This window comes from Paralichthys olivaceus, chromosome 1 (assembly GCF_024713975.1).
Source record: "Paralichthys olivaceus isolate ysfri-2021 chromosome 1, ASM2471397v2, whole genome shotgun sequence".
Classification (NCBI taxonomy): Eukaryota; Metazoa; Chordata; class Actinopteri; order Pleuronectiformes; family Paralichthyidae; genus Paralichthys; species Paralichthys olivaceus.
This window is the reverse complement of record NC_091093.1, coordinates 13,766,140-13,789,306: the sequence shown is the minus strand read 5'-3', so window position 1 is coordinate 13,789,306 and position 23,167 is coordinate 13,766,140. Positions and strand designations below refer to the sequence as shown.

The following is a 23,167-nucleotide window of genomic DNA, read 5'->3' as shown; positions in this document are numbered from 1 at the left end:
GTCTTCTCTACATATATATCATGCTGCAGATGTCCTGTGATACAGAAGGAACCCTTTAACAAGCTGATGTATGGTTTCTTGACTCGACTTCACACATCTTCTCCTCCCTCCTCACTCTTTCTCTTTTCTCCTTCACTCCTCCTCCTCTCGTCCTCAAACTGTCTCACCCCCTCCTGCCCCTCGTCCTCTTTGCTCTCTGCCAGTCTGTCTCTGTTAAACCATGACTGCAGGCCAAACTGTGTGATGGTGTTTGAGGGGACAAAGCTGCAGCTCAGAGCTGTTCGAGACATCAAACCTGAGGAGGAGGTATGAAGAAGAAAAATACTCACACAGCATCTTCACAACCTTCATAACATAATGCGTAACTGTTTTTATTGACACTAATGTGGCCTCTGCTTTTATGCTCATGTTCTTTAATATGTTCACTGTTATTACTGATGGAGGAGCCACTTCCCTAAGGCTGTTTAATGAAACTTAATCAGAAACCAAGAACCATTTCATATTCCATGGACATGGCATCTCTGTAGTTTTCATAACAATCATAATAAATGTTGATGGATGCACAATGAACTTAATGGTATTAAATGATTATTAAAAATGCAGTTAAATGAAATATCACAACAACACAAATGTGATGATTTCTGCAATTTTCCAGTCTTCATCCCTCCTGACTGTATGTAATGAGATGCATCCACACCATCTGGACTAACACACACACACACACACACACACACACACCATGTACTCCGGCTGCGTCTCTTTTCTCCACACTCAGTTTACACAAACTTGCTTCCAAATATCAATCTGCACTGAGCTGCAGTTAACAATGATCAGCAGCACACGGCTAATGAATCTATGAGAAGTGCAAAATGAAATATGATCAATTCAATTTCTTCTCAAACTAAACTGTTCTCTGTTTTTCCAGCTCACTATAAGTTACATGGAGACGTTGTCCCTGACTGAGGATCGACAGAGACAGCTGGAGGACCAGTACCATTTTACCTGCCACTGCCAGCGATGCCTCTCTCACGACAAAGTAAGATGAAGATGAATGGTTTTCATTTACATCTAGAAGACTCAGACGCTTATTGGCCACCTTTTCACCATATTCCATGCACATGTAATTATTTTTTAAGGATCTCTGTATTATTTCTTGAGAAATTCACAGAAATATCAAAAATACTAAACAAAAAAGTGAAAAATAATTATTGGATCCGCCCTCTTAATTGAATCCATTCAGCTTCTTCTGTGAGCCATCCTCCATCCTCCCACATTTCAATAAAATTGGTTCAGTAGTTTTTGTGTAATCCTGCTAACAGGCACACAGCAGTGAAAACATAACCTCCTTTGGAGAGATACAAATTCAGAATGATTCACTATCTATGTTTTCATGCACACAATGATCCAAATATGACCAATAATCAGTGTAAGGCATAATTAGTCAAGTGAAATTTGTCCTACAGGAGCAGCACTGCTGTGGAGAACAGCTCAGTAATGTCTGAAGAGAATCCTCCACTTGATCCAATTTATATTACAATATCTGAATTGCACTTAAAGAATTAACTGTAGAATTAAAAATCTGTCCTGATCCTTTTCTCCTCAGGCTGCGGTGATATACATGTATGACCTTAGCTGTGCAAATGTTGCCTCATACTGCTGCAGTGATGTTTTCCAGAGAGCACTCATCTGCAATAAAACAATAGAGCTGACTCAGTGTTGCGTCTCAGTGTAGAAATATCCGTGACATGCGCTGTCGAGCAGTGGGATTGCAGTGTGTATCGATATGTTGCAATATAAAAAGAATCCAATAAAACCCATGTAAAGTGATTTAGATCCATTGAGTGTCGTAATTATTGTTGAGCAATAATCATTGTCTTACTGTCATGATCAGTGCTTTGTCTTCCTGAACCAAATCAGACCCAGATTTGTTCATTGTAACTTCGCAAAAACTGAATTTGCTTCGATGTCATGAACCAGAAGTTGCAAAAAAATGCACTCTCTCCCTCTCTCTTTCTCCCCCCCCCTTGCTCTCTAACCCTTGCCACGTACAGTGTATCGGTGCGTAACGTGTTACAGTGTACTCTTCCTTGTCCTATACTCCTTTTCCTCCTTCACTCTAACTCTCCGTCTTATCTCCTGCTGTCCCCCTCTTCCTCTCAGTCACTCTGTCACGCTCCACCTCTTCACCCCTCTTTCTTTCTCTCTCTTTCTTCCTCCCTCTCTCTTTCGGACAGCTTCCTGAAAATGTGAAAAATCATCTCGTCTCTGCTGCAGTTTTCTTCTCCATCCATCTTATTCCACCACACTCTTTCTTCGTTCAGTCTCTCTGTTCCAGTGTGTCACCCTCTCTCTCTGACGTGTGTTTACAGTCAGTCATATCTCTTGTCCTCTCTTTTCTCTGCCTTCATCCTCCAGCTTTGTTTTCCATATGCGGTGCTTTAGTCATTCTCTCCAATAATCTAACAGCAGGTGGGTGTGTGTTGTGCGAGCGTGCGTGTGTGTGAGTGTGTTGTGCGAGTGTGTTTGTGAGAGAGAGAAGGTAAGAAAGAGCACTCAGTTGATTCTGTGGGACAATAACTTCCATTTTATTCAACCCTAACTTTGCCCAGCACACAACTGACACATATTTTCTGTCATCTTCCCTCTTTCTTTAATCTTTAATAATGCTGGGCTGTGACCCAAAGTTGTCATGGCAACTGTTGACATTGAACCTCGTCTGTTTTTTGTTTTGTGTGTTTGTGTTTGTGCATTTGAGCGTTTGTGTTTTTTTGACAAATTGCAAACAGAGGGTTGCTTTGGTCTTATATTACTGCGCTCTGTATAAACGTCTGTCCATCAAGCAAAGTTCAGGCAGAATTTTTTAACACTTTTGTATTTGCAAAGAAATTTTAATGAACAAGTTCTGTCTTGTTTTTCAATGCTCACTGTATATGCTCTTTAGAATGGTGCAGTGTAAGACTGCACACTGCATCGTGTACAGGCCAAGTCTGTGCACAGGATTGTTTGTTTTAGATCTATGTCTGTTTAGTCTCCTCTCCTCTCTCTGCAGGATGGACTCATGCTGTCTGGTGATGAAACAGCATGGCGCCTGCTGAAGGAGGCTCTACCCAGACTGGAAGAACAAAAAGCAAAGTCAGGTATCCTTAACATCCAAGAGCAGCTACATTCAATGGACAGTAAGCACTGACATCCATCCATCATCTACTCTGCTGTGGGAAGACGATTAAATAAACTGATGCTTCTCCTCTAACAACAAATGATAGGTCACAGATTCACATATATAACTGTGCTTATACTAATAAACTGCTTTATTATATTATATTTATTATAATGAGAACAAATTGTTTTATGATTGTAGTCACTGTAGAGTCACAAACCACTAATACTTGAGTCAACTGGTGGTTTTAATTCCTTCATATGTAAATTAAGTTATCATCAAAGTAGAGTCATGTACAAACATAAACTATAAGTGAATGTGTGAAAGGTGTGTTTGACTGATGCTCTGGATACTTCACTCATTATAGTCTAAGATCACAACCTCATGTGTCAATGCACTCAAGTAAATTTGTCTTTATATAATGATGTGTCCACTCAGGGGTGAGCTCAGACAGTCATCAGCATCAGTATGAATGTTTTTTCTCCCTATGTGACCCTCCAGATTGGGAAGCACTGCTACAAAGCTGCAGTGATTTGTTATCAACTGTTGGTGGCGCTGTGCCTGAGGAAAATCTCTACAAGCTTCGAATGACAGACATGGCTTTAGACGCCTCCATTAACCTGGGACGCTGGCAGGAAGCTGTGAGATATGGAGAGAAGACAATTCCAGTTTACAGGTGAGTGTGTGTGTGTTTGCATGTGCGTGCGTGCATGTCACAGTGGGTCTGGTAGGACCCTGCTGTTTGTGAAAAAACAATATCCTGTATCAGCCTCCGAACCCTCTAGGTGAGGTTCTACAGATAATCCTTCTGTGGTACAATAGTTCCACCAAGAATCCTTCCTGAAGGTTCTATCAGGAATCATCCCATCTACAGGGTTTCATGTAGAACCCACCTAGGATATTCTAACAGTTGATACACAAGTAAGGTAACGATATCAACTTTGGCAAAACAATTAATTGATCAAGGAGACTCCAGATACATGAAAATGTAACAAATGTAACAAAGGTAGGTGAATGTAGTGTCAATGTGAAAATAAAAAGCATATGTAATCATCCTCAATTGTGGTTTATTCTCAAGCGAGCCACCCAGCTCTTTGTCCTCGAAGCTCTGGATGAAATTTAATATCAGGGTTAGCCAGCTGTCATTATTTGATTTACATCAGTTAGTTTGGACCTAAAATATTGATCCTGGTGTTTTATTGCTCTTTTTTGTTATTGTGTACTTGGCAAAATTGTATTTTGATGCTTGAATTGAATTGAGAGAGAGATTGATCTTGTGTGCTGGGCTGAGCTCTATTGGCCAAGTAGTGGACGCACGCACACACACACACACACACTGACGACTCACCTACAGGGGGGAAACAGCAACAGAGCCTATCAATAAATAACTGGACACAGAGCAGCAGAAAGAGAGAGATGGTGATGATAAGAAGAGGATTGAGAGTTGGGTGTCGGTTGAAAGAAAGTGAAATGTGCAGAGGGGAGACCAGAGTGAGGGATGGTTGTGGGGAGTGAGGGAGGGAGTGAGCAGAGAGAGGTCGGAAGAGTGTAGTAGATAAATGAAAAATGAAGGATGGGCAGAAGAGTGAGGGGTGAATGGTTATCAACAACCTGGAGAAGAAGAGAGGAGGGAAGACAAGTGGCCAAAAATGAAGGAAGTAACGTTATGGCGAGGGAGTCTTCAGGAAGAGGAGAGAGAGAGAGAAGTGAAGTATAAAATGAGAAAAACTGAAAAAAAGAGGAATGGTGGAATGCACGTTAGCTTGGCAAGCACATAGATAAAAATAAAAGAGAAGGAGAGAAAACCGTTCAGGAGACACAAGTGAAAGAGTGGGAGGAGGATCCTCCATATTCATCACCTATCTTCCTCTGGGCTCTTCAGATGGCATTAAACGAGAGATAGCTGCAGGATTTCTCTCTCTCTCTCTGTCTCTGTCTCTCATCCACTCATCCTCTATTCCTTTCTTCTTTCACTCTCTCACTCTTCGCAGGTCGTTTTAGTCAGCTTCACCATTCAGTGTCTGATGTATAGAGAGGACCTTTCTCTGCGCCTGGGTGCGAATAATGCACACCTGCTGCAGGCTGTACACATGCTGCACATATTTTACTGCCATTTTCATGTTCACACACACACACACACACACACACACACACACACACACACACACAGAGTGAAGGCTGATTTTACAGCTTTATTCATTTACAGTTTTAATAAACGAGTGGAGATTTACAGTATCTCTGTCTGTCCAAGGTTTCACAGTATTATAGAGAGAATCTGTTGTGTAAGACTTCTGCATCAGCAGTGGCCTTGCTGCTTCAGTGAAGTGCCCCCACAATGTCAGTGTTTGTGAACCGGTTTGTGGTTCATATGTCCAGATGAAATTCAAAGAAATGTTTTTGGGGCATTTCGTTCCTTCATTAAAGAGCAGACAGTGAAGGGATGTTGACATGCAGCAACGGTCCCTGGACCGGCATCACGGTTTATGGTCGTTGCCCAAAATCTTCAACGTTATATCCGGAACCCTTGTTTCCATTCTCTGGTGAAGATGAAAGCAATTTGGGCAAATCACTGACAAAACCAGTTAAAGGGCTTACTGCACAGATTAAGAGTAGCACCTCTTTCTTGTTGGATGAAAAACAGTGATTAACCGTTTTGAGTTTAAAAATGCTGGATCCTAAAGTCCTCATATCTTCAGAACCCTTCATCATCTCTGCGTCACACTTTGCATTTGTTTTGTTGATGGCCAAATGAAGTGCAGTGTTGATTTTGGTGCGATATAAACACACAATCCATTCAGTATTAATAAACATTTAATTAACAGGTGACCAGTGCTCTGTAGCAGCGGTGGCTGGGACATGTCAACAATAGCGTGTCTATTTGGTTTCTGCTCACAGATCATAGGTGTATGAAACCTGGGATGAGGGGATCAAGCATTGCTGCACTTGGGGAGAGTCCTTTTATTAGGATCTTTGAAACAAACATTTCTCTGCTAAATAATTCAGCTGTGATTTATATCTATTTGGATGTTCTTTATCTGAGTAACAGATGTATGGTGTTGATATGGACAGAAAACAAAATACAATTAGGGAGACGAATCACAGTTAATCTTCCCTCCATGCTTTCATTCTCCTTGCTTAGTTTTCCTTCTTAGAGAAATAATCCATGTTCAGCCCTCACAAACATCAGGCTGTGAATCTTTTGTTCCAAACAAGGGCCTCATTAGTTTCATAGCATTTGCCTGGAAATGTTACACTTTTCCACCACTATTCATTTTTCCTTCTTGCCCCCTCTCTTTGTCGTAGCCGAGGGCTACAGCTTTCTAACTAGCTGCATATGTAGCAAGACTGCATTTCTCTCAATTCACTCTCCTGGGGAAAAAAGGAGGGAGGAATCCAGGAGACACTAAGTTAATGAAATTATTTTAATTGCTGTGTGTGACTCTATATGCAAAGATGAAACATAATTGGAGTTTGGTTTTTGTGAGTGTTTGCATGTCATGGCTACTTGAAGCACTGGCTTGGTAATTAAATCAATATTGTAACTTTATTATTCATGGAGGACTAATGTTGTTGGTTTAGTCTTTGAACTTCCTGTTTAATGATTCAATTTTAACCACAGGATCAGAGAGCGCCTCTGTAATTGGTGGGCCTGTCAGTGAGTAGTTTAGTTAGGCTCGAAGGTATGAACAAATGGGCTATTAGCATAGTGCGGGAAAATTCAAAGAAGCTACAGAGTCTTAAATTACTTTGTTCGTTGACACTACAAGTTCATTTACTTTGATTCCGAGTGTTTTTCTTTTAAATTAAAGAGTCAATAAAATTAGCCAATACAAGTTACTGGTTTCAGTCCACAAAGAAAACTAGAATTATGCCCAGTGGTTGTATGTCTCCGCCATCGAGTTCAGTTTCAGTCTACATACATTTTTCTTCCTGAATCGCATGAGGTCATATGAGGTCATCTTTGAGTCCAAGTAAGAGTTCAGTATGGAAGTTTTAATACCCTCATGGTAATCACACTCTTTGAGTTAAGGTGTTTATTCACTGTGACCTTGACCTTTTCCCACCAAAGTCTAATCAGTTCTTTGAGTCAAAGTGAACATTAGAACGATATTTTAAATTTCCTCAGAGATACTGTGTTCACAATGCAGGAAATCGGTTCATCCTTCAAGAGAACGGGACGGACAGACAGCCCGAAAAATAACTGCTCTGGCCACAGGCTCCCGTCAGCACAGAGGCATAATAAATAAGAAACGTGCTCCGTTTACAACAGTTTCTGTTTCCAGTTGATTGCATTGCGAGCATATTGAACCCTCTTGTGTTGTGTTTATGCTTGGGAGAAATGAAATCTGACAAATACAGCAGATTAGAGGGTGAAGTGGATTCATATTGACCTCATCTTTGTGTGTGTGCATGCTCATACATTAGTGCTGGTGTGTGTTTACTTACAGCTCTTTGTGAGTGAGAGATGGCTGCACTAGACAAGAAATTTAAATGAGGTGAGAGAATGGGAATGAGAAGGGTTTGTGCGTCGTCAGTGCACATTTACATACCGTCTTACGGCGGTTACATAACATTTGAATAACGTGTGTGTGTGCATGTGTGTAAATAAGAGAAAACAGGAAAAATGAGGGAAGACTTAAAAGGGCAACAGAGGTAAAGTAAGCAGGAATGAATGGAGAGCAGCGGAGGAGAGATGACATCCCGCCCGACTCTGACTGACTGACTGATTGATATCGCCAACTTTAATCCCTGCAGTTAGCGGGATTAACGCAAACCGAAACAGGTAGGAGCAGAGCAAAGGAGATGTGGAATAGGAAATGGAAGGAGAGATTAGAGGAGAGGGGTAGGGGGAAGAAAAGAGGATAAATAACAAGCTGAGTTGGATAAATGAGTGTTTTGAGAACCCCACTGTTTACCAACAACAAAGCTGCTTCCTTAGATTCCCTGGTGTGCCTTCATCTATATAGGACTAAGAGCATCCTGCTTCCCTGTGTGTATTGGGGATTTGATGGTGCATGTGTTTGTGTGAGCTGTCTTTCTTAAAACATGCATGTTTATATATTTATGTGTCATGTCACGTAAATACAAAGATCATTAAGACTTTGTGGCTTTGTCCTGATGATGTAACAGGAAACAAACTCTTAACTCTTGCAGTGACACTGGAGAGATAATGGGAGTTTGGCCACCTGTAAATTTTCTGTGAACTTGCATCAGACATAAGATCGTGTTCCCCCGGTTTTCATGTGGAGTGACGGGACTTTTTTTATGGGTCACATTTTTTATTGGTCAGTAAGAAAGAAAAGCAAGGTAAATCATACTTGACAGGGAGGGTTGTCATAAACTAAATCTTTCATTTTGAGACGTGTGGGGTTTTTCCTTATTGATTCAGCTGTAGAGCTGATAGAATGTTTTTAAAATCAGAGTGGAAGTTCCCGTGTAGTTTGGGTCAAACCAGTGTTTCAAGGTAGTTTTTTTTGGAAGCTGTTAGTCCTGTTTACATGGACACCAATAATCTGACTATTGACATTATTCTGATTATAATGTTAATCAATTGCTCATAGAATATTCCATTCAGTCTGATTATGAATCATGTCAACAATTAGGCATTTGTCCCACAGTCCTGTGACCTTTTTGAAAATATCACCATTGTGATGTTTGCGCCCATTCAAACATGATTCAAACGCCAATTCATATGTATTCTATAGAAGTATATAACTACAGTTTGTCCTTCTCCCAAAGAATGTGACCTCTTCTGCCATCTTGTTTACACTTACCCATGTGTCGTCAAGCAGTTGGTAACTGTCGTATGGAGCAAATTCCTGTGAAAACTCCAACAGGACACGATACTGTGATTAATATAAATGTCAATGTAATGCGACTAAGGTCAGAGTACTCCACATCTTAATGACTTATCCAAATTATGACTGTTTTTTAGGTTAATCAGAAAATGTTGTTTATATGTTAACTCAGAGTGATAATTCAGACTGATTAATGTCAGCATATTGCTGTGATGATCACACTTCTTAATAGACATCATCTTTAAACAAACTAGTCTATGAGGATATTATTGGATATTGGAGTGACACTGCATTTGATATGAGTCATTCTGGTGTGTTCAGACAGAGGTAGAGTTATTTATTTTATTATAAGTAGCAGAGAATAAATATATTTATGGATAGATAATGCATTGTAATCTAATAACCTTAGGAAGGCCTCTGTGAAGGTATACTGATGTGTATACATTATTTATTAAGTTTCTGTTTGGAGTCATTTAATCGTCAGCATAAAACAGTTTTCATCAAACTTGAATGGGAATTGGTAAAGATACAACATTATGGGAGTAAATTAACAGATCTGAGTGAGATGTATGGTCAAGCAGCAAAATCATGATGATCCAGTCATGATCTTATTAAACCACTGTTTCTCTCAGTTTCAATCCTCTCTCTGTTCTTTCCAAAGACAATACTACCCTGATCCCCACCCTGTCCACGGAGTCCAGCTGATGAGAGTTGCAAAGCTGCAGCATTACCTGGGACACATCGAGGAAGCTTTAGACACATTCAAGCAGGTGTGTGGGGGAAATACTGACCAACAGAGTTTTGCTTATCATTCCTGTCATGATTGAAAAGCAGAGAGTTAACAGGGTTTCTGCAGGGTCTTACAAACTCTTATATTTTATAATGTGAATTTTAGTTCTCAAAATGTCTTAAATATGCTAAGATATTAAACAATAGATCTTTTTGTAACTCATTGATAACTGAAAAAAGACTTTATGTCTGTTTTTATTAATTCTCCTTTCACAGGCCTATCAAATCTTAAAGCTCACCCACAGTGATGATCATCCCTTGTCCAAGGATCTGTTGATGAAAATGGAAGAATGCCGTTGTGAGATGGATCAGCAGTCATCCTGAAGCCACCAACACACTGATACAACTGTGACTTGACGTCTTTACATTTTACTCCATCTCTTAATTTAACTTTTTAGGTCATGAGTGCATTCCTGAATTTCTATCATTTGATTTCTGATGAATAAAAATAAAACATTTCTTCTTTAAATTGTCTTACACATTGACAATCGGTCCATGTTGGTTTTGTGCTTCTGCTCAGTGTTTAGCTTCCCTGTCAATGTAAAGTTTATGGACAGACAAAGACATAGATCCTCATAAATTCCCCTATTGTGTCTGTGTGGGAGAGAGAGAGAATGTGTAGACCCTCGTCTCCTGTGTTCAATCTGGGGATTCCATCATGATGAGCGATCTCATGGCCTGTGTGTGTGTGTGTGTGTGTGTGTGTGTGTGTGTGTGTGTGTGTGTGTGTGTGTGTGTGTGTGTGTGTGTGTGTGTGTGTGTGTGTGTGTGTGTGTGTGTGTGTGTGTGTGTGTGTGTGTGTGTGTGTGTGTTGTTTTAGTAAAGTCAGGTTTTCAAAACATCCATCTTTCCTCAATACATATTCATCACACACACTTCCCATGTTAATCCCTGTTTTTGTGTTACTCTGTCAGTATGTGGCCTCTAAGTCAAACCCAGAGTGCATCTGTGATGGAATGTGCTTATGGGTCTCAATCTCCCCCTCACACACACACACACAGATTTTTGTTTTATATAATTTGAAAGGACAGTCGTTGAGATAATGCATTCTATTCTATAGCTCCTAACACGTAAATGCCAAAGTACTACCTTTGCACTAAAACTAAGTCCTGATTTGAGGAAATGTTTTTAAAAATGTCAAAACGAATTCCTCCTGTCATATTTGTACACACACATGCACACTTACACACACTAGCCATGTTAATCCCAAACATCTACTATTTTCAAACTGATGACAGCACTTCCTCTGAGAGAGACAACCTTTGTGTGGGTGTGGGTCTCCATGTGTGAGTGTGTGTTTCTGTGGTTCATGAGGGGATTAGAGCGGCATTATGTTTGCTTTAAGGTTACAAATAGGTTTTGCTTTTATGACACTTTGTGCTCCCTCAGTACTGCGACAGTGGGCATGTTAAAAAAAAACAAATCCTTCATCCATCCTGGATTAGGCAGCAGTTCAGTGTTATTGAGCATTAAAATACAGAACAAAATTATTAATTACAATTATTACAAAATCAGAGAAATTATAGCAGCAGCAGCAGCAAATCATTAACGTTTTTTCCCCCTGATATGTGTGATAGAAAAGAGTTCACTGTATCTTGAGGAGATTGAATGAAATGACTGATTGAAGACGTGCAGTCTTGGCTCCAGTCGACTGGTTCTGCTGTGCCTTTACCACCATTACTCACTTCACCAGCTCTGTTGCTTTCTGCCTCTCACTCTCCCCCTCTCCTCTCTCCTCATAACAGCCATCAGATTGGATTTACCATCTTCATCATGACCGTCTGTCTCTCTCCCTTTCTGGCACTCGCTGTCTCTCTCTCCCCCATTTTCTGTCTCCCTTACCCCCAGAATTACATGAACTGTTTCTGTGTCTCATCTCTCTGTTTAACTCATCATGCTGTTAATGTTCACTGTCCCCTCCTGCACCATCTTCACAAATCTCCTCTTCATTATGTCTTTATAGAAATCCACAGTCTGTAATCCAAGTTCAACACCACCACTCAAATTGAAGATATAAACCTTATTCCTTCCTGATTCACTCAAACCTCACTAAATCCCAAATGTTCTATTTCTCTTTACACTTTCTCCTACAGCAGTGTTGTATATTATTTAATAATCATTCATGTAATTGTAAAATTTTACTTGTGAATACTCCACTTCATAAAATTACAAATTGAGCCTTTATGGATAAAAACTCCAGTATTTTACATTTTATGGTGTCTCCTCTTAGCTACAGAGACATTCTGCTGTTTGAAGATGCAACAGCAGCCAGACAGGGTAGATCTGATCCCAGGTATCTCGATGATCGTCCTGCCTTTCATGGCTCAGTGGTAAGAACCTGGTAGAGATTCCCATATATTCATGATATTCGTCTAATCTCTCCTCAGATAAAAAGACAAGGCAAACTGAATCTCACTGTTAACACCATGTTTTTATCCTGTCCTCAGCACCCCTCCGTCTATGATCAGGTTTCTTCACAATCAGATGCTCTGAAAACCAAAAAAATGTGTGTACTAAACTTCATCTTATTATAAAAATGTGTTTTTAAAAAGATCTTGTCATACGATTAAAACCTTTTTTAAATGATTTAAAAATCTTAATTGGAAAATTGAATTTTAACAAAAGATCTGGGAAAACCCAGGTTTTACATTTAACCGGTGACACATATGAGAACTGTTTGAAAACTATGTTGCTCTTATTGTTGCTTTTGTTTTGTTTCTGCTGAGAACCTAATTTAAGTGAATACAGACAGAAGAAAAATCCATTTGACCATTGTAAATAGCGATAAGAGTTAATCAGTGGGTTAAATGAATTCCTGGAAACTGCAGTATTTGCTTATGTAAGAATTACTCTATTACTGGGTAGACCAAACAGTGTTTAAATTAACTTCAGGAGCCTCAGGGGAATTCTTGAATTCAGCAACTAAATGATTCCACTTTTCCTCAGTAAACGGTTTAACAGACAGGTGAGATAAAGAAGGAGCAGCAGCATTTTTTGAGGACTTATTGCGTATAAAATTACCAAGAGATTACTGTCTTTTTTATTATATTGTATAAGTTTGTTTGTTTTTTCCACTTCCTGTGTGTGTGAGTGAGTGAGTGAGTGAGCGAGCGAGTGTGCCTGTGTGTGTCAAGGTCAATGACAATACATAGACAATCTAAAGCTTTTATTCAGCTTTTATTTCCGTTATATATCGGCTCTGTGACGTCATGAGAGAGTCCATAAAATGATAAAATGCTGCATCCTATAGGACTATATTTTAAATATAGTTATGCTACTTCAATATTTTCATTATGAAGTAGCATTATAACTGTATAATAGTGAACATTACCTTATTGGGGTGATATACTGCATATATATATATATATATATATATATATATATATATATTTTGCACCCGCTGGGTATCTCCTCCATGCCTCACTTCTTTTCTCCTACTTGCCCAAGCTGTAATCCTATTTTTTGTTATTTTTCACTTGTCTTTCTGTCTGTGCATTTCCTTCTTGCCACCTTTATCCTCCTCTCTCTTCTCATCTATTCTCTCTCTCTTTTTCCCAGTTCCTCCTTCCTTCTCCCTCCTGTTCCCTGCTGTGTGTGGGTGATCAAAGCAGGCTCTACAGGGCAATATGTCACTAGAACGCTGCCTGCAGGGTTAGGTCCAGACACACACACACATACACACACACAGAGACATGTACAGTAGGAAATAAGGTAGAAATCCTAAAATGATGGTACTTTGCTGGAGTCAGCATGTATGGAAACAGACCTTACACAGATTTTACTATGTTTTTAAACAGTCTAACTCTTCTGTTTTGTCTCAATGAAGAAAAAGGAAATCACAATGTCTATCACGCTCACATTAATGTTAAAGTTACACCTTTTTTCCCAAAATGCTACTTCTTTCTTCTAATATATATACTGTAATACCAGCAGCTTTTGGGGGAAGTGGGATCATTTTTAAATACGTATATGTCAGAGTATGATGGACATTAAGGAAGGAAAAAAGGTATTCCTGTAAAAAAGTGACATGAGATCATAGTTTTCTGAGAAAGTCATGTGACTGAGAGAGTGAGGCCAGAGTGGTGAGAGTGTCTGTGAACTGATCAGTCTTTTCTCAGGGTGACAGGGTTCAGAAATGTCTGGATCATTACTGAAATAGAAATGAATCAGTGAAGCTTTGAAGCAGGTGGGCTGATAGAGACAGCGTATCATTATTCCAACAAAGTAACTGTAGCCTGTAGAGTGTGTTATCTGCAAATGAAGCCGGAAAAGCTGTCGTGTGTCCAATTGACTGTATGAACACAGAGGCCTGACATAGCTTCAATTTAACTTTTGGTGCCCGATTTAACACCTCTGCTGAATTGGTGCGTCAGGCGTATTGTACATCTCGGCATAAGTTTTTATGGGTTGGAATCTAGGTAACTGAGAGTAACAGTGGTTTCTGCATTTTGAGCAGGTGAGGACTATTTGCACCTATTTTTACTTTGACACTAGGTTTTGTTTATGTGCATTAAACGGCCAAAGTAAGTTAAGACTTTGATGTCACATCTTAAAGCATTGGCAGCCTGAGGAACATCTTTTGAATTCATGTGTTATAGTCGTAATGGAAAATGTTATTATTTCATTGGGTTTTGGACAGAACATACATCAGATGGACGATACGTTGACCGTCCTGCATTGAAAAAATGAAGAGTCAGACGTCAAACTCTTTCAATACATTCCTTTATTTACATTCCCTCCATCTTAATCTCCTATCAATACAATGTGTCGGACCACACTTTTCAAAAAAAGCAGATCTGCAAGGACAGTTATAATTGCAATCTTTAATCATCAACACCCAGTGAGAATCTCGCACTTCATATTCACCAAAATGCACCGATCACAAGTCATAAACCTGAGTGATTGGTACGTATATAAATTGTAAAGAATTTTCAACACCTGACCCTTGAATGAGTGTCCCTTACGACTAGTGATGGTTATTTTTGGAAAATGTGGTCTGACTCAGACTTGAACACACAATATTCTTAAGAAGATGCTATGTGTCAGATTTCCAGATAACACATTATAATTCTTGAATGTACCGACACCACATACGTAAATTTTTTTAAATCTTTACTTTTGAAAAGTTCACCAAAACCCAAGGTGTTTTTCACAGTTATTGCTCGAATTATAAAGCGCTACCACAGTTCATTTGGCAGTGACACAAGAGGAGGAAACCTCACACATAGCATTTTCAAGTACGAGCCATTTCGCTCATCCAGAGGTTGGGGTTCCCAAAACATCCACTGCTAATAACACAAGGCTCTTATTAATACTGTAGAAGATACTGGCATTTCATTTAAAACAACACAGCTGTTTTCATGCTTAAACTTTTTCTTCTTCACAAGTAAAAAAAAAAATCAACCATTAATTCATATTTTTGCTCAGTATTTATTCACCTGAAATTCTTGTTGTGCTGGAACCACATAATCTGCCCTGGATGTGGAAACTTTAGGAAACCCAAACCCATCCAAATTCCCAACTGGAACAGCAGGAGCAAAATAATCCAAAAGAAAATATATAAAATAAAGATGAGCGTTTATATGTTATGTGTACAGTATATATATTTATATATGACATGGGGCTCAGCAATGTATGTACAGTTATTTTTCTTTTTTTAAATGCATAGTAACTTTGTAAGATCATAAGGTGTAAATAAATAAAAACGTTGACAGGCGAGATCTGCTCTCCTGAGCTCAAATAAATAAAAACTTCATTCATGACTTGTACAGTGAACTGGGAGATCAAAGAAAGGAAACAAGAGATATCACAGGAGAAACTTCCCACACCTCGGTCTGTAAAAGCATCGTCGTTACCACAACCCTTTCATGGCCGTCACTGTAGGTGAGCGCATCGTGAAATGAATCACTGTTGTAACTTGGTAACACACGAACATCAAACCCTGAAACATTTCAAAGGTTTTTCTGTCAGTCCCGTCCAGTGGAAAAAAAATGAAAAATGAGTTTCTGTTGTTCGGATCATGATACATTTCAAAGCTTTTGACACATCATACCAAATAACCCAGAGTTTCCTCTCCTGTGTAGTCTCTTCCCTCTTTTTTCCTCCCAGACTACAGACAGGATCTCCCAGAATGCTCTCTGCTTCACGGGCAGATGAGGGCGGTGGATGTGGACAACAATAGACAGAGATGTAGAAGTAGCATTCGAAGAATATTCTGTAATTTCTGAGGGAAACAGGCTCTTTCATATATTTATATTTGTACAAACATTTAGATCATAAGCATCTCAAGCACCATAGATAATATCAACAAATTTTAAGTGTTGCTATCCAAAAAACATGGAACCAGGCAGAGATCTATGCCTCTTAATTTGGTCATCATCCTTTTCTTTCTTTAGTTTTATTTCTTTAAATACATTTTTGTTTCTTTACAATGTCTGGAAACTGAACTTGAACTAGTCGGCCATTTTTAACAATAACTGCATTCACTAGTAGGTATAACCAGTCTAAATTCACTACTTTGTTCCAATAAAGACATTAAACAGTGTAAATCAAATGGCTTTTCCTGTAGTTGTCTCTTCCTTAGCCTTAAATATTTGTCTTTATACTATTTTCATTATCCTACTATCATACATAGTCTCTCCATGGTCCCATTGAACTCAAATAAAAAAGATACTTTATTATAAAACACACACATTGACGAATCATTCAGTTTCTTTTAGAATAGAGCAGAACGACACAGATACAAATAACAGACAGTCCACCTGTCAGTCAGACAGTCAGTCAGTCGATGGATGTAACACAGAGACACATTTTCAGCTCCACTCGTGTGTGACTCAATGTTTCATTGCTTCATGAACATGAAAACGCCATCACGACTGTATCGGGGGGGAATATATGGTACATGTGCCCCAGAGGGCCAAAGTCAGATGTGCTCTGTTTGTGAGTAAAGTCAAGTGAAAACACATTATCACAAGAACATAGCTTTTTTTTCTTCTCTATTTTTTTTATTTTTATTATTATTCAAACACACGTCTCTGGTCTGTGTCCTTGAAAAATCATGTACGTTTTTTTAAATTAATTTTTTGGTCGTTGAAAATGATTGCTATTGCTACATGGCCCGTATTAACATTGACCAGAATTTTCCTGACCGGTCTGGAAGCAAGTTTAGCACCAGACTTCATTCTTTTACTTGGTGACAGCTGTCTGCATCGGTGGAAAGCTACAGCAATGTAAGCTCTTGTTCTGCTTCCACCGAAGTTTGCCTGGCCTCTTTCCAATGGAGTCACAAACTGACAAACTAGCACTGCTCAATGGACATCTTATAACCTCTTGGAAAGCCAAGATGGCTGAAGCTCCTCGCAAGTGAAGATCATCATAACCCACATCCATAAAAATCATTGTGGCACAAGAACCTTGTTGTAGCACCTTTAAAGAGGTTTGTGTTTGTTATTTTTTAACTTTTTGGGTTAGGGATCCAAACAGTTTGGATGTATTACATCAGTGTAACAAATAAGATTCAAACAAAGTGAGTTTTCTTCTAGTGAAACACAGTAAAACGTCACATTTAATAATGGCTATCATTTCAAAGATTTTCCAAGGACACTGATCTTTTTCTGTGTGTGTTGTTTCTGTTAGCACCATACGTAATGCATGTACACATATTCGAGAGAAAGAGAATTGGTCTTGGTATTGTTGAAATGTTCACAAGGCACTTATCTGAATCATTTTCTTTGTCCTACTGTCTCTATTTTCAACTGCACAGCAATACCAGGCCATTCTGTAGTCAGCACTGTGTTTACAGTCAATGGCTCTCAACTGCTCTAAAAAGTGCTCTTCCAAAATAATGGGAGAGGAGAAATGGTTCCTCTATTTGACCTTAACCTCTCCTTCATCGTCCTCTGTTTAAAAAAGGCAGTTTTTGCTCGTCTCTCCATTCCTTTTTATTTTTCTCCGTACGTCACTGAATGTTCGACTGAGTCTAGGAGGTTTCTCTGCATTCTAATTATTCCGTCCTCGAAAAATGTGGTCACTTGTCTGATGTTTCGTCTCAGAGTCACCACCATCTGACTGCCCCCTTCAGGGCGGCCATATATATCTGAGTCAAAGCAGCCTGTCAATAAGATGTTCTTCAGTGACTGTTTCTGAGGTTGCTTAAAAGCCCAAATGTGAAAATCTACAAGGTCATCTGTCTGTTGGCCTGTCAGATATCTCCATTCCTTTAATCCCTCCATCTCTCCATCCATCTGTCCTTCTGCCGACTTACATCTGGGGACATAAGGATGCCCGACATGATAAATCGAATGGACAGTCCATCCCTGTATCCCCTCCTTCCATCTAACCAGTAATCCAATGAGATGTATTGATATAGGAGATACATATTTTAAATGTGTTTGGTTAATAAACATCAAGTATTCAAACATGAAGTCCTGCCGTGTGTCCACCTCTCTGTCCTCCTGCTTCTCTTCTCTCCCTCTATCTATCGATGTCTTGAGGACACGTCAAAGCAGGTGATCATCATGAGATGAGCTTTGTAGAAGTTGACTCTGGTCTCCAGTTTGTCCGTTAGCGTCTCCAGGGCTTCCAAATACTCCAGAGAGTCCACTTCATAGACCTGCTGCAGCTCAACTGGATGTTAGATGGGGAGAATAAAAAGTCACAACCTGCTAAAACACTTAATTGATCAATTTAAAAGAAAGGCTGGAGATATTCTATATTTTCTTATGTTTTTTTTCTGTTTCCCAGAGAAAAACTAAAACAAAACTAAGAATGAATTGATTCAGATAACTTGTAATGTCCTTTTGGTCAAAGCCTGAAATAACTAATTCCTCTGTGTCACAGGCGTCTATTGTTGATCTAAAACTGAAATGAATTAATCTCACATGCACTGTCCTGCTTTATAGAAAATACACTTTTAGCTCAAAGGAAGTGAACCGCTCCTTTATGTTGTTTCCTAGTGTCATTGCTTAGTGCACATTTATCAGTACATGTCGATATCTTGTTTTCCTTTTAATTGACCAAATCTAAATTGCTTTCTGGATTAATAAAGTATTGTTTTGTATTTTATTGTATCGCTGTACATGCTCAGTACAGTGCCACATGTGTGTCAGTCAGCAGCTGAAAACGGTTCCCAGGCTCCAGTAAATGTAATTTTTACTCCTATTTAAGTAACGGCCAAAAACTACAGTGCCCAGCTGCTCTGGGAAATTACTGAGCCTTTTTGAAAAGTGAAGCTGTTTATGTGTGGCTCATTTTGAAAGATTTATGTCTTGAATAGGAACAATGGGTTTAAAAGTCGGAAAATGATTGTTGCAGACTAATGCATTTATGTTTTTGGTTTTTTTGTTGCACTTGTAGAAACATATACAGAATAAAGCCTTATTCAGCAGTGAACACATTGTCCTTAAAATATGAAAAGTGCTTTTTTATCATTATTTGGTTAAAGACAAATATGAATGATTGCTTATAACAGGGACAATGTTTTTCTTTGACATGAAATATACTTTTCTACCTGTTGAGATCCACTGGTGCATAAAACACGATGAGACACTCAAAACAAACAGCCTGCACTCACACCATGACAGATGTTGTCACCCTGTTTCTCTCACAACACAAGCGCACTTCCTGTTGTGTCAGTGCTGCACTTACACTCAGTGGTCCATTTGTGTGGCTCCAGCATCAGGTACTGTTTGGTTTGTTCCAGTTCCTTCTTCAGACACTGGTACTTGGCTCTGACTTCACTGATTCGCTGCTGGCGGTTCTCCAGCAGACGAAGCTTGGCGCTCACATACACCACCTCCTGACACACACACACACAGAGGACACACAGACAGACAGATATGAATTTGGCTCACCTTTATTTATTCAGTGTTCTATTGTGAAACATGTGTCTCTCTTCCAGCAGCAGACTACTTAACATTCACACAGGTACAAACATTCACATCACACCTCATCAAGTCCTGGTGAGACCGCGGCCGAGTGCATACGCTTGGACACTGAGCAGCTCCACTGGAGCAGTCGGGGGTTAAGTGGCTTCTTAAGGCCGCTGCGGGGAAAATCTATATTTCATGCTTTTCTCTCCCTTCCTCTCTCACAAAGCTCACAATGCTCCCTCTCCTGAATACATGAAGGTTTCAGAGTGGGAACCTGCATTCATTTGCTTCAGTTTAATGAGATTCACAGAACCAGTCTGTATTCTGTTAGGTCTTAGGATTTTAGAGGAGCAAGCAGAGAATTGGAATGTAGGTTTATTAAAAATACTCACTGTTCACAGAGCATAGTGCTAATGTTCATTTAGTGAAAATCCTTACTGTTGTATATTAAAGCTTCTTGGTTTTTCTGAGGTCTCTTAACTCACTGGCTGAAACAGAAGCTCAGGTCCCATTGCTTCCTGTGTCTCTTCTCTTCTCCATTTTCTTGTTGGTCCATCAGAATAATTACCGCTTAAATAATCATCAATTCATTTTCATTGACATCACTGTTGGTCGGACTCTGGACCTCGTTTCTTGCTCTTTTGCTCACTAACTTCTTTGATTCTCTCCCTAAACCCACTCTTCATTCTCCCTCACACTACCACTATACTGTATATCTTTATATATTTGTATATCTTTCCTTCTTTAACCCTTATTTTGTTCTTATTCCCTCTCTTCCAAACTGTTATTCTCTCTTTTTCCAAAATTCTGTTATTTTTGCCAGTATCACCATTTGTGTTGTCCAACAACATGCACTCCTACCACAGACACTCACTCCTGTTTTAAACATCACATGTCCTCTCTCACCTTGCTTCCTCCTTTGTCTCTTCTCTTCTGCAGCCGCTCCACATCATCTATCTCGTACACTTTGATCTCAAAGGTTTCTGTCGTCGCTGTTGCGCCCCGTAGGTTTGAGGGAGCTGGGGGTCCCAGCGGGCCATCTACCCAGCAGGCACCTGGGCTGGAGGAGGAAGAAGAAGAGGAAGTGATGGCCTGCTTTGTGGAGCGATGAGTGGGTGAGGAGGTGGAAGAGTCCAAGGTGAGAGCTGGTATCAGGCGACGACGCTGGAGGCCTGGAAGAACAAATAAGTCAGTGTCACCAACAAAATATTTCTGAAACACATTTGATGCGGTTTACTGTAGATAGCTTGTACTGTAGATAATAAGGTTTACTTCAAAGTTTCTTCACGTGTTGCATTGTTGTGAGATGTACAGTTTGACAGTGAGATTAATTATAGGCACCTTAACTTTCCTGAATGACACCCCAAATTTTGTCATGACGTTTTACACTGTTTTTATAGCATCAAGTTACTAATAAAACCAAAACCTACTGAATAAATGGGCACTTGGAGTGAAATGACAGAAACCATCTCTGAAAATGTATGTAAACGTGTACTTTTTACTTTTTAGTTTGGTACATATCCCATCCACTAACATGGAGCTGATTGGTTTATGAACAAGATGGCTTGGCTCCACTTTTGGGAAGCTGCTCATGTCATCCATCTTTATATACACACTACGAACTGACTAAATCTGAATTTTAAACATAAATGTATACAGTGAACCATGAAAACTGCTTTAGATTGATACTTGGTTTAAATTGCTACGAATGAAATACATCACTAGGTCAAGATTACATTCAGCGATTCTTCTACTGAGAGAACAAAAACTTTCTTTATTGCCAAAAATATTCAATTTTTAATACATACCAATTAAAGAAATGTGTGGAAATAGGCTCCTTTGAATGCAAGAGATTGATGAGTAGACTACTCTACGCATCTGTCCATTCAATAATATTAGTAATAATAACTGCAAGATTTTGTTACAGAGCCAGGCGACTTCCCTGTGTTTCCAGGTTTTATTTTACATTAAGCTAAAGGCTGTTGGCTGCAATCTTATATTAAATGGACAGATTCAAGAGTGGTATTGATCTCTGCAAGAAATTTAACCTAGTAAAAATGAAATTGCTAGCTGCCTTCTTTTATCATTTTCTTATATTGGACTTTTCAGGATGAGAATGTAATCACAAGAAAAAGCTTGTTTCCACCTTTGCACGTGTTAACATACACATCCACAACCATATCGTCAATAAAGTACAATGTAAGTGTCCTTGTACTCGACACAGAACTCCTGCTTGTTTATGCTTTTCAATTTGCTGTGTATCAGCAGAGGTAAACAGGAAGACAGAGCATGGAGGATATAAAAGCAGAATGTTACTAAGCTGAGGAAAGAGATAGTATGTGAGACAGAAAAGAAAGAGGGATGAATCATCAGTGGAGAGACGCAGAATAGAAAGAACAAAAGAAAAGTACTGAGTGATTGAAAAGACATAAAGAGAACAAGAAACAGGTAATGGCACATGAAGCAAGATAAAAAAAGTTTATTCTCTGTTCATTAAAGTTATAGATAAGAGCACCGGGTCCGTCCCTAATCTGCCCACTACGCTTGAATGAACCCACACACATTCATGCAGGCACACACTCACTTTACATAGAAATTGACAGCCATGTAGACAGAAATGGCTGTTATCAGATTCACAGCAGGATGAGGTGTGTGAGAGACAGAGAGGAGGGAGAGAGTGGTTATTTTAATAAGGCTGCAGCTGTCTTTTGGTCTCAGTGTGGCACAGGAAGGTCAAGCAGAGACATTTGTATTTCATTACATAGTAGGACAAGGCGTAGAAGGGGGCGGGGAAAGAACGAGGGTCTGCAGGGAAGACAAGGTGCGAGCTGGACGAACGAGGCAGGAATGCGAGAGCAATCAATGAAAAATGATGAGGACAGGTCGAGACGTGAAGGAAAAATTGGAGAGACATTTCCACACGTTGTTGTGGAACATTTGTCTTCTCTTCATTATACTATTCATTTGGAACTGAATTTTATTTGTTCTATTGATCATTTCTTTAACTCGGGAGAACCCATCATACACACAGACACACACACACACACACACACACACACACACACACACATAGTTGTGTCTCCCTGACTTCATTAAATGTGCATAGTGTCCAATGATTTCTTATAGAGACTAAATCTAACCTTAGCCTAAACATAAACCCTAACCCTTAAACATATCTTCATCCCAAGATTTAATAATTTTTGTCATGGGGACTTGTCCCCATAAGGAAGACAAATCCCCATTATCTGATTGGGTGAACAGATTTAGGTCCCCGCAACAAACTAATACCTGGACCACACACACAAAAGTATTTTTAAACATGCCAAGAGAGCGTAACGATTCTTAGTTGCCTGCGTGTGGCGCACGATAGCATAAGGCAGATTCAGCAGCTCTCTCTGTTCTGTCCTTATCTTGGACACAGTCTCCATCACTGGTCTCCACCGCCATGAATTAAAAGCATAGGCAGTCCTTTCATTCTCATTTCTTTCTTTTTGTGACAGATTGACAGCGCAAGCTCTCTGTCTGAGCTACAGGTTCAGTTGTGGGAAAAGGAA

The 23,167-nt window shown here is 39.4% G+C and overlaps 2 protein-coding genes across 2 annotated transcripts in view; one reads left to right on the top strand and one right to left on the bottom strand.

Annotated features, from left to right (window-relative positions):
* Nucleotides 1-10,213, top strand: part of smyd3 (SET and MYND domain containing 3) — a 68,763-nt gene extending 58,550 nt beyond the window's left edge. The window contains exons 7-12 of the mRNA XM_069522297.1: nt 204-306; nt 926-1,036; nt 3,050-3,137; nt 3,659-3,833; nt 9,617-9,725; nt 9,961-10,213. Of these exons, the coding sequence (XP_069378398.1) occupies nt 204-306; nt 926-1,036; nt 3,050-3,137; nt 3,659-3,833; nt 9,617-9,725; nt 9,961-10,068 (694 nt within the window). The 3' untranslated portion in view covers nt 10,069-10,213. The remainder of the gene's footprint in view (nt 1-203; nt 307-925; nt 1,037-3,049; nt 3,138-3,658; nt 3,834-9,616; nt 9,726-9,960) is intronic.
* Nucleotides 10,214-14,449: 4,236 nt separating this feature from the next.
* Nucleotides 14,450-23,167, bottom strand: part of kif26ba (kinesin family member 26Ba) — a 79,469-nt gene continuing 70,751 nt past the window's right edge. Inside the window, exons 26-28 of the mRNA XM_069522245.1 lie at nt 20,520-20,785; nt 19,390-19,540; nt 14,450-18,369 (exon numbers count right to left, since the gene is read on the bottom strand). Of these exons, the coding sequence (XP_069378346.1) occupies nt 18,221-18,369; nt 19,390-19,540; nt 20,520-20,785 (566 nt within the window). The 3' untranslated portion in view covers nt 14,450-18,220. The remainder of the gene's footprint in view (nt 18,370-19,389; nt 19,541-20,519; nt 20,786-23,167) is intronic.